Source organism: Bacillus rossius, chromosome 1, assembly GCF_032445375.1.
Source record: "Bacillus rossius redtenbacheri isolate Brsri chromosome 1, Brsri_v3, whole genome shotgun sequence".
In the NCBI taxonomy this organism is placed as follows: Eukaryota; Metazoa; Arthropoda; class Insecta; order Phasmatodea; family Bacillidae; genus Bacillus; species Bacillus rossius.
Genome location: NC_086330.1, coordinates 54,656,475 through 54,669,268, shown reverse-complemented (window position 1 = coordinate 54,669,268; position 12,794 = coordinate 54,656,475). Strand labels below are relative to the sequence as shown.

Genomic DNA, 12,794 nt, shown 5'->3' with positions numbered 1-12,794 from the left:
ATATATATATATATATACACACACACATACATATATATATATATATATATATATATATATATATATAGACACACACACACACATACACACACAGTATTAGATTCCAGAACATTATAAAATGTGTGTGTATATATATATATATATATATATATATATATATATATATATATATATATATATATAATATATATATATAATATAAACCAACACAGTAAAGTTAGATAAGAACAAAAACTTGCTTTATTTAGAGCATGGCTACCACTACAAACAGAAAATACCAACTGTTTGTAAAGCAAAGAAATGTTCTTAATATCGTGACTGAGACATTTTTTGATTAACTTACATAAAGTTTTTAAAATTGAATAAAAAAGTTATAACAAAATAATATAGGACTTCACATAACGTAAATTACTTTTCTGGAATTCCTGTTCTTGAATTGTAAACATGAACAAAGTCTCACAATTTTGCACATTTTAAAAATTCATTTTTCTAAATTTCTTATTTTGTTAAACAATATATTTTATAGTTAAGTATTATTAAATATTCTTATTTTATATAATTATGTATAAAATAATTAAATTTTCCAACTTCCATTAGTAAATTCATGTTTCAATAAGCAACTAATGGGTTGTCAACAAACAAATGAAAACAATCTAAAAATAAGAGTTAAAAAAGAGAGGTTATGTTCAATTTATAAACTAAAATATATGTGGAGTTGCATTGCATGCTTTTCTTAGAATGAGTTCTTTTGGGTAATTTTGTAAATTTATAAAAATATTTTAACCAAAATCCAAAATGTATTTTCTCCTGAATCGGTTCCAAATCTGTGAATCCGCAATAGATGTATCAGCATATCTGCAAAATTTTGTGAATCGGTACAGCTCTAGTTTACACGTAAATTTTTGGTGTGGTACAGCAACTTACACCCAGCAAACACAAGCATCAAGCCACAAACGTAAACAACAAACAAGTTGGCACTTCAACTATTGTTTTAGGTCAGATGTGGCCAACCTTTGGATAGTGCCGGACAATCACAAAAATGAAAAAAATATAGCTGGCCATTTTCCATTTTCACAATTTCCTGCCATTTTGGTTTGTAATAGAAAATAACTACAAATGACTGAGCACTATACTGCTTTCATCTAGGCCTATAGCAAAATTCCTTGCCTTTTCAGGGTCAGCATCTCCCATCACTACATTAGACGACCTGGCAGCGAACAAGAATTTTATAGCAGGTTACATTTCACATTAAAAATACCTGTATAATAGATAACATATAATAGACATAATATATAACTTTGCTTAAGAAACAACAAACAACAAAGCCTAAGTGACATTTTTTTAAAATTAGATTTTTGTTTCTTCATGGAAACATAAACATTTGGCATCTTCTTATGCCATGTTTTGCTGAAAATCCAACAGAATGCGCTGCTGTGATCTTTTTTTGTAACACCGGCTATAATTCAGTTTCAGCATGGTGCATTAGCTATTAAGTTCTCCTGAAAAATTTGATTTTTGTCACATAGGCGGTGTTGTTTCTTAAGCGACTATAATAGACATTCAAAACTTCGACAAAAAGGTTTTCGCTGTACTACCAAAGAAATTTAAAATCAGTGAAAAAAACAGGTTTCTACTAAGCCCTTTTTACAGTATTTACCAAGTAGACTGCTGGCAGCTGCAAGAAGATATGCGACACGCCTTAATATGCATGTGACAAACAAGACATTGCTAGAATTACTCATGTTTGGGCTGTTTACATGCGGCATAGAAAAAAATTCACAACCTAATTTTCAAAATAATTTTGATAAAACATGACAGCGAGGTTACACTGCAGGGAGGAAGAAGTTTGAGTAACTCTGCGTTTGGCAAGTCGAGGTTGCGCCTATTTTGTAAGCAAGAGACATTAGCCAGCCCGTGATAAATTGAAATTTAATGTAAATGTACAGGAATTTCATTTTGGCAGATTTGAAGAAAGTTAACTTTGGATGGACTTGAATCCAATTTTTTTTGTTACATTAAAATTTTTAATGAAACAATTTGTTTAGATAAAACTATTGTAGATTTGGTGTGGGGTCCCAGAGTTTACTAGTGTATACTGTGCACTGTTAACATAAAATACACAAATATTTGGGAATTACATGAGATTTAAAAATAACAATAAGTTGTGTATTTTCATGCACGAATCTTCCTGTGTTTGCCTTCACTGTGTCAAGTGGAGCATTTAAGAATTTGGTTTGGGTTGGGTTATTCTACAGCAGAGTTAAACAGTGCCAGAACTTTTTTTCATTAGGTAGTACCTAGTATAGCGTAGTGTGTGCGGGAAGTTGGTGTGCGGGATAAATTCGCCAGGCACTTTAAATTAGGCTCATAGTGTTTACCCACAAATGGTTAAGGCTGGGGCTACCTCTGAAGCCCATTGTTAAGACAGGTAATAAGCTGCACCAGTATGCAGAAATATATATACTATGTATAATATAGAAGAGAAAGTTTTTGTGTCTGTAGTTCACATAGCACCGAGGCTGTGTGACCTTAAGCCATGAAATTCTGTATGCGGATTCTCCAGTGGGTCAGTTTGCACCTCACAGAGAATTTTCTAAAATTTGTCTTAGTTTTCTTAGTTAATTTTTTAAGCAATTTTCAATCAAGTTTTCCCGAATTTCTCCAAGTCAACTGCTATCACATTGTTGATGCTTTGTTTCCTGGCAATGGCTATCACATTGTTGATGCTATCTTTGTCTCTTGGCAACTACTATTACATACATTGTTGATGCTTTCTTTGTCTCCTGGCAACGACTATTGCATTATTGATGACCCTTTCTTCATCTGCTGGCAACGGCTATCAAATTTTTGAAACTTTCTTAGTCCTTAAGCAACAGATGTTACAGTGTTCATGCATCATTCACACTCATATCTTAATCCATAATTTCTTTGCCATAATACTGACACAGTATTGTTGGATAAATAAATATGAATATGAAGGCCCTTAGAAAACTGCTGAATCCAAGATGGCTTCTTTGGTTTAAATTTTCTTCCCAGTTATATGACTTCTAAATATATATATTTTAATTCATAAGTAGATTTTTTATAAATTCAATTCAGTTTTTTCTTTTGTTTGAGGCTTGGTAGTGGCATAACATCGAGAAGGGGCATGTATAATGAGCTGATTGACAGTTTTCTTGGCTGTAGACTGCATGTAGCGCATGTGAAGCGCGGTTACATCATCTGGCATATGTATACATATATAGGCTATGTATATACACTAGAACCCCGATTTTAAGTATACTCACGCATTGCAGACACTGACAGTGAATGATTATTCTTACCAGCATCATAACAAACTGTATTAATAAATCTATGTAAAATAAGTGTTGTAAATACTATTACTTAGTGTTGTGACGAACTCAAATTTATATAGGCCTAGGTAAGTTTGACTATTATAATTTTTTTTACACAGGTATTTAATTTAAAAAAAAAAGTGCTTTGTCTTTTAACTGTAATTTCCTCTCCATAATTTTGTATTTTAACTGTGATCTCCTCTCCAAACATTCTTTTTCCTAGACTCTCAATCAAAAGGTTTGGGGTCGCATTATATTCAGAGTAGCAGTATCCTTAAGAAAATAAAGTACGCACTAAGCAAACTATGCACCTGCTTGTTCAAACAAAGGTCCCTGGCAAAACAAATACAAAAGAAACTTATGTTAACACGCAAACAAGTAAAAATAAAGCGTATGGGCTTATTCACTATAAAGGAAGCAAATTGTCAGAACACTTTAAAATGCATGAAACAATGTAAATTACGATGATAAAACATATGGCAAAGGAATAAAAAGCTGTTATTAAAATGATATTGAAAACCTCACCAATGTACTGAACATGAAACTTTGTAATAAATTGTTAATTAAACTGTGTAGCAAGTTGGGAGGGCAATAACCTAGGCTGTGAAAACACTTATGATGTTATGACCTGTGTTACCACTGCATTTTTTTTTTAAGTGTTGTTCACAGCTTAGTTGAAAAACTACTTTCTGTGCCTACGAACTTAGTCACTGATACCATTTTTGAGCACTGTTTATTGGTGAACCTCCCCAACATGTGAGGAATGTGACATGTGTTTAGATACATAACGCTGTGTGGTGCGTTGGCTTTCATCACAGGTGTAGACGAAGGGAGAAGGATGTGGACAGTTTCTCATTAGGAAGGTTGTATGAGGGGAGGGTATGTTGGAGCGTTGGAGGAGGAAGACAAGATGGTATGTCTCTCTAGGAGGGATGAGCTTTAGCCTTAAAGAATGTAAACTAGGAGAGGGTGGTAAAGTAATCCATACAACGTCATGATGCCGTCACTGCTGCTGGCATGCGCTAGCCTAGTGGGACGAGTTTTGTGCGCATCCACTTACTTCGCAGAAGCTACCACCGCCAAATCTTTAAACGGAATGTATAATTTTTTTGGTTCTTCTTATGGGAACAAATCAGAGTATTAAAGCCCACACAAAATACTCACTGTGTGTTAAAAAATAACATTTTTATTTATGAGATTTCAATGTGATTTTTTTTTAAAATTCTTTTATGAATAATTATATTTTGGTGTCAAAGTTCTGATGTTCCGACTGTTTCTGAGATGTATTTATAAATTGCTGCTTCATTAAATCTGGGGTTATTAATATAGGGGTTCTAGTGTATATACACACACATATATGTATATACAGTAGTGTTTCCATACTTCCATGTACGTACTTCCAAACATGAAGAAGGTCACTCACTGTCTTTGTGAAATTTCAAGAAAATCACCCCTTAAAGCAGATTTGGTACTTCTAGATCCAATTTTGATATTGCATTGATGATGATTTCTTCATTTCCATGGCAACGGCTATTGCATTGTTCGTGCTTTCTTCATCACCTGACAATGGCTAATGCATAATTTGATTTTTCCCCCCTCAAATTTGAGCCATGGCAGCGGCGTACCCATGAGGAGGGGTAAGTATAAGAAGCAGTGTAAAATGTGTTCTGTCTGTAAGCTGCCGTAGCGAAGCATGACTACTTCAGCTAGTATATATACAAAGAAGAATTTTTGTTTGTTTTTTTCTTATAAATCTGCAGTTTTACTCCAATCATGATGAAATTTTGCAAACTTGACCTTTGAAATATCAGGAAGGTCACTGTCTATTTGAGATTTCATGAAAACCAAGTCTTAGCAGAATTTTCAAACTTCTTGATGAAATTTTGCCACTGCAATGTTGATACTTTCTTTGTCTCCATTGAAACGGCTATTGCATTGTTGATGCCTTCTGCGTATCCTCGAAAAGGCTGTTTCGTTGCTGGATTTTTTTATTCGAGCACTGGCAGCAACGTACCCACGAAGAGGGGCATGTATAATGAGCTGTATGAGTGTGTTCTGCTTGTAGACTGCCATAGTGAAACACGGGTATTTTGAAACACAAAGAACAACATTGTCTACATGAGATTTAAAAAAACACCCTCATTTCCCTTTCCCACAGCTGAAATATGGTACTACTTAATGAAATTTTGCTCATTTAATGTTCAAATAAAAGGAAAATGTCTTTCTACATCTGATAAAAAAAACAAAACTACCCTCACCTCCTGAATTATGCCTTTTCACTCTGCATAAAGCATGAGCAATGGCTAGTAATTCAACAAGTTGTGTAATATACGTCAGACAATCTGAAATCATATAGAACTACGTTGGTAACAACAAAAAAAAAAGGAAAATATTCTGAACAGATTTTTTTCCCCCAGAATTATTTCTGCACACTATCTGCCACCCAGCAACAGTCCTGCCCAGTCTCGATGCCCTAGCACGCTAGCACGCACCGCACACAATGTCGATGTACGTGGCGAGGTCGCAGTCGAGGTCGGGGGTCGGCAGGCCCACCTCCCGCAGCTTCTGCTCGAACTCCGCCGGCCACTCCTGCAGCAGGCCGTCCACGTCGGGCAGAGGCCTGCGCACAGAGCAGTGTCCGCTGTTCCCCGCGACTGGCACACCCGGGCGCCACTCCACTGCATGGCAGTCTACAGGTAGGCAAGCGTTCGGTTTCACACCACGTCGTGCGGACCTCGGCATGTTGTTGAAACATTTCTGCCCCGATCAACTGTTCTTCCAGAACATCCTTCTTTGTCCAGTGTCGAACCTGCTTGCTTAATGCTTGCCATGTTGTGGCATGAAAGTGCCCAGTGTTTACCACGTGTTATTAAAGGTTTTACATGGACCCACCTTAAATGATTACAGTCTAAAATTAAGATAGGGGAGTTAGTCACGGCATCAACCGCTGCCATGGCTGGCCAATCCCCAATGTGCTACCCTTCCCGCATGGTTGAAACTTACCATGATTAGGCTTATAGCAGGGGTGCCCACAAGGGGGGGTAATGACGCAGACTGCGTCATTAAAATTTCAGGGGGGGGGGGGGGTTTGTTAAAAGACGAGAAAAATGTATATATTATTTACATAATTATAGCTTCTAATGTGAAAATACGTTTCTGGTGCTTTGATAATTGAAAGGGATCTTGTAAATCAAATTGGCAACCCCGCACTTTCCTCAACAAAAGCAGTTTGGCATCTGTCGAATCAGGATGGAAATATTACCTGATATGACCAAAATTATTATTAGAAAATCAGTTTTAATTAATGCAAAATGTGATAAAATATAATACTAAAAAGTGTAATATTATAAAATAATTGAGTAAATCATTGAGAAAATGGCATAAAAAATTTCGGGGGGGGGGGGGGCATCATTAGGTTAGGGGGGGGGGGGTGAGTCATAGTGTTTGGGGGGGGGGGGGGGGGTGGGCACCTCTGCTTATAGTGCCCGAGATGCACTTACACAAAAATTTTCTATTATATTTCACCAAAATAATTAAAATTTTAACTCTAGCACATTACAATAAAATAATTTATAATATGCATGCCTACAACAAAATATATTGGAACAATAAAAATCTGCAAGCATTTCCAAGTTTGAAAATTACATGTGTCAGCAATGAAAATATGATGCATAACAGCATAAGAGATGAAAGATCAAACAATATAAAATTTATTTGCTCACATTTTTTTTGGTTCATACATTTTAGTAGTATAAACTTAATATTGAATAAACAACATTCAATTGAAATTAAAATAATTGTATTAAAATATTTAAAAAAATTTATTAGAATTTTGTTAAAAAATTTAGTTGCATTTCAGTACAATAAGTTATATGGTGTACAGGCATGCTTTTCAGTTTTATTTTGGTTTTATCGCAATCCAACATAAAAGATTGTCCATAGGAAGTGGCCATGGCTCATTATACACAGAATCAGCCGAATATTTGCCTGGAACGATTCCAGAAAATCGTTAAAAATAAAAATCAGAATGACAGACCGGGATTTGAACCCGAATGCAAGTCTAATGATTTACTGTTGAGTCACCACGCTTTGGGGTCGACTTGAGAAGAATGGACAAACATTAATGAACTAGGGCTAAATATTTTGTCGACATTGAGGTCACTATGGACCATCCAGGCTTGTTTAACACTATTTCAAACTCTACTTTTGAAAAAAGGCACTGTCCATAAATGCATATAATACAACACAAACATCTAGTCAAGTTGGCAGGCAAATCAAAGGAAGCAATTCCTTGACTCAACATAAATAACTGAAAATTGTTCTTTTTCTTTGTATTCATGTAAAAGTAACATTTATGCTTGTGACAATTTGAAAGTTATTGACTGAAACATGCATAAAAGTGGCAATGTTGACTTTGCACTTGGCTGAAAGAAACTTAAAGCAGACATTGAGAACTTTCAAAAATGTTTCATTTGAAGGGGGTAAATGACAGGATGGATTAGCGGGGTTGAAATGGGATTACCTTGAGAAATTCCACCAACTTGTGCAACATCTGCCATGTTTCTACAGGGCACACTAAAAACGAGAGGGGAACAAGAAACTAAAGGAGATAGAGGTGCAGAATGATGAGCCAGTGGCATGATGGATGACGGACAATGACAAACAAACAAGAGCATTGAAATTTAACTTTTTATCTTCACTTCCATATGGCAACATCAGCAACACATCCGGACACTTTTTTGTATAAGAAAAGTTTCATGTTTCTAAATCCCAGAGTGGACTGTGCTCTTACAATTAATTCAATCCTTCCGTAACCACACGTGTACACTTAGCAGAACATCACGATCTGACGTCCACACTCACTTTGTGTAGTGAACGGTGGGTGGTGGCTTGCTGCGATGGAGATCTCCAATATCTTTAATCCATCTGTCTATAGCTTTTGGATTCTTCTCTGCATTTTCCACCATCTTCACCACCTGTTAACACCACAGACATTGGTGAAAATGTCAAGTTACAATTTGTTACATATATTGACATCATTGATAAGTGGTATGTGATCATGATGACAAACCTTAAATATGTAGGTACATTTAAGACCTATAAGTTTGAAGGTGAAAAAAAATCTTATGGTGAGATTTAGCAATGTTAGATGATTCAAATATGTGCACTACAATATACAGTAAACTCTCGCCAGTCCGTGGCCCGAGAATCCGAAGTTCTCAGAAATCCGGGGTATTTCCGAAGTGACATGATCGTTAATGTTTAGATGTATGTATCACTATTCTCAGTGGATGATAAGAGCGACGCTCACTGATATTTATAGCGCGGTAAAAGGCTCTGAACTGGCGCGCAGTCATCTCGTTCCCGTCAGATAACTGTGAAGTTTGAGCGGTGACCGTAACATTATATGGCGGGAAAATAAAGATAAAGGTGTAATGCCTTTTCCTCTGGTGCTTTCAAGAAATTTTTTAACGGTTTTTTACACCTAAAACTTCAAAACCATGCCTTTTAGCCATTTTAACTCCTCTTAATCCGATATAAAAAAAACAGTTGGGCATTAGCAAATTCTTAAATGCTTTTCGTAAACAGACTCCAGTCGGATATTTAGAGTAGGTTGGAAATCGCGTAGGTTTTCCTGAAGCTCTGGGCACCGTGTGTCAGTGTGTGAAACATGTTGCCAGTGACAAGTTTCCTAGCTGTGCGCGGCACACGACTGTAGTTGTCATGCGTCACACGCCGGGAATGCTGGCCGGAGGGAAGGTGAGTATAGTTCATTTGCAGTAAAAATAAATACTCTAACCGCCCTGCTAAATTTTTCCATTAAAGAAATTTTGAAGTTTCAGAGATTTTCCAGCAGAAATAATGTTCTGTAACTAACAAACAAATTGTATCAAAAAATTAACGGTAAATGGCTGCCGTGGGGGGCCTTAAAAAAATGTTCATTTTACCGGGAATGGACTATACAACCTGGCTTTCGTCGCATGCAGTGTGGAGTAGGGGAGGAAGGATGTTGACAGTTTCACACGCAGAAAATGGCTAGAGGGCTGGAGAGAGGGAGAGAGATGGTTTGTTGTCTGGGAGGGAGAGGTAAGCCGTATGACGTCATGCATCCGCTGCCTTTGCAGCCGCCAGCCTGTCTAGACGAGATTCTCGCACTCCCACTTACGTCGCACAAGCTACTGCTGCCGTGTTTTTAAACGGACTGTCCAATTTTTTTTCTCTTCTTATACGAACATTAGTAAGTGCACTATAAACCAACACAAAATATATGCTGCATGTTAAATAATAGCTTTGTATAAGCTTTTATTGTGAGTTTTACCATTTTTTCCCCGATTATTTTTGTTTTGTGCCAAAATTTCAGATTTTTTGATGGTTCTAGTGTACAATTAACTAATGATTTTTTTTTATTTCTCCCGTTTCTCTTTAGTTTAACTGGACTGGCCGTGTGTCTGTGAGGGAGTGGCCTTGAGTCTCTTGCCAGCTACGTATCGCTTCTCTCTCCCGCCCCTCCTAAATTCACTTCCCCTTATCAAGGGGCTTCCCGTTTCAGCGCACGCCACATTGCTACGCCTAGCTCTTTCACATCAAAGTGCGACTTCGGGTGCCATTAATTTAATTTAAGATGACTTTAAATTACTTTTTACACAATTTACTACCAACTTGAACAAATGGGTGTGTTAAATTTAATCAGGCCAGGCTGTAAATTTTCAGGAAAAAAAATTTCTCGGGTGCTTCATTTACTATGAATGGACTATACTGGTATTGCTTACGTACCATTCTGTTAACTTCTCAAGTGTCTTGTTTATTATGACGTCCTGTGGTAGTATTACATGTTCATTGACTACCATCTTATCTTTTAGAATTTTTTTTTGTATTTTAATGAAAATTTTTCAAAAATCCGAAGTTTTCAAAAATCCGAAGGTCATAAATCCCCGACACCCACGGATTTGCGAGAGTTTACTGTAGTTCAGTAGCAAACATCAATTGCCTCAGCTACAATAAATTTTTAATTATTTTTTTTCTTTAAAATATACTTATTAAAGTAAATTATAAATGTGCAATTAAGGTTTCAAATTGAACACTTCATAGTTTGAGAATAATAGTATGTTGGGTCTAATCCATAGCTGTCAGCAAAATTGCATAAAGATGTCACAATGACTCATTGGCACGGTCACTTTAGTCACAAAAAAAAATAGTGAGGTCAAAAAGATTTATACTTTTCTCTTTCTGGGAAAAAAGTACATAATCGGTCATAATTTTGTAGAACTTTTTCCTTATTCCATTACTCTTTCGGTCTAAATTCAAACACTATTGTTCACATGACTCTACTTCAACTGACTAATCACTACTATCAACCTTTGGATTTGTCAACAATCACATTATCTTCAAAGGGGCTTTTATTTATGTATTTATGGGCTTGTGCAAAGATGCCATTTCTAAAGTTGAATCTTTTGGCAACCCAAGAGTTTTAGTGTGGATTCATACTAAACTAAATTCAGTTTCAGTTTAATACTTAAGCTAACTCTACATGCAAAATGAAATTAGAGCTTGGATCACTCAAAAATTTAAATAAATAGGCTACTTATTGCCTACAATTTATTATTGAGTAAAATTATTCATGTAGCCATTTTGTGTTCTTCATGAGAAAGCAAAACTTAAGTAACCTTTTGAGTGAAATTTTTTTTTGTGTTTTAATGAGAGAGAATAACTAAGATGACACTTTAGTGTTTTTTTTTATACGGAAGCTTAACTAAGGTGACACTTTCGTGTTTTTTTCATGAGAAAGCATTCCTAAGATAACACTTTTGTGTGTTTTTTCCATAAGAAAGAGAAATTAAAAACAAATCTGATGAAGTAAAGAATTCTGGAACTAATATGAAACAAAACCTCTTAATGAGAAACTATTAACATTTTAAATTCCAAAATCATATTATATGGCTGTGCATGTGTTCTAGAACAGACGTTCTGCCATGATCCGGTCACCTAATACTTTGTTTTGGTTTGATGACTCACACGTTAGTGACTTGTATTGCAATATTTTGATCTAATGGCTACAAGGTTGATAATAAAAATCATATTATTAAAGATTTTATACTTGGCACACAATCCACCACAAAATTGTTTTTTATTCAATTAGCCCCATGGGACTTGTAATTTGGTTTTAATTTAAGCCTATAAAACCAAAAGTGATTAAAAGGAAATATGAATTCATCATTGTTTATTATAATTATTTGCTAAATATTACGAAACAGTAAAAAATATGGTGGATTTGTGGTAATTTAGAAAAGTTAGGAAATCCCATAATATCAGCTTTTTAACACTGTTCTTATGGAGAACAGAATTCCTGGAAAGTTGACTTCAAGCTCTATGTTACGATAACTGACTTACCATAATTGTTTCATAAAATAAAGACAGGCACACCAATGAACAATCCATGAGCACATAAAAACGGAACAGGATTATCGGAAGGGTAGAGGAAGAAGATGTTCATGTTAAGAAATATATTTTTTTTCCCCCCCCAGCAGAAAATGTCATCTAGCCAGAGTACATTGCGATCAGAAAGAAAAAGAAATGAAAATGGTGGTCGATTGTGTTTGACATTGTGTTTTACATTCACAGAGTTGTACACAGAGGCTTAACGCAATGGGACCTCCCAAGGTTTCAAGTGTGTACTGACTCTGTGGTAATTGTGCTGGGGTTACCGGAATCAAAACTGCAATCCTCGCCGCACGAGCGCGATGCGTCAGCTATCAAGGTAACCTCCGCCGACGAGAGCCACCCACCACGGGCTTGGCGGACGACTGCTTGGCGACCGCGCGCAGCTGCAGATGCAGCACGGCGGGCTCGCTCTGCCGGGCGCACGGCTCGTCCAGCACACGCAGCCCAATCAGGTCGTTCAGCCCGTCCGGGCGCGGCACTTTCAGGAAGGCGTCTATGTCCCCCACCGCCGGGATGAAGTCGGGGATGAACGGCCATAGCTTGTAGTCCAGCTCTATGTTCTGTGGTGTGTAGCTGGGAACAGGCCGAGGCTGTTAAGAGAGATCGCCCCTCCCTATCCCATGACAACGCAGACAGCCCAACACTCGACGCTGTGACGTGTCATTTGCAGCCCAACTGCTCTCTGCTGCTAAACAACACCTGATTGCTGAGAGCGTTCGCTTTTCAGCTGTTTTTAATTTTTAATTAATAACTTCACATGCCTGATAAACGATACATGAAGTATTTCATTTAAGCTTTGTAGTCTATGATATGCACTTAGCAAAACAATCTCTTTACAAAATAACTAATGAGCTATGTTGCATTTTAAGTTTATCAGTGTGATTTATATGCATCAAAAATTCTAATATAATTGTTTTCTGAAGAGTGTTTTTTTGTTTTCCTTTAAACTTATTTAATGAAAGTGATTTTGGCACCAATACCAAATATATAAAAATCAACTTGTAAAAGTGCCAACATCAT

At 36.4% G+C, this 12,794-nt stretch overlaps 1 protein-coding gene across 9 annotated transcripts in view; it reads right to left on the bottom strand.

The window, feature by feature from the left end:
- The window catches only part of LOC134536161 (intraflagellar transport protein 46 homolog), a 50,533-nt gene that overhangs the window by 21,004 nt on the left and 16,735 nt on the right, over positions 1–12,794 (bottom strand). For all 9 annotated transcript variants that reach the window (XM_063375851.1, XM_063375794.1, XM_063375811.1 and 6 more), the window contains 3 exons: positions 12,119–12,347; positions 8,199–8,311; positions 5,828–5,955 (listed from right to left, as the gene is read on the bottom strand). In XM_063375851.1, coding sequence (XP_063231921.1) covers positions 5,828–5,955; positions 8,199–8,311; positions 12,119–12,347 — 470 coding nt within the window. The remainder of the gene's footprint in view (positions 1–5,827; positions 5,956–8,198; positions 8,312–12,118; positions 12,348–12,794) is intronic.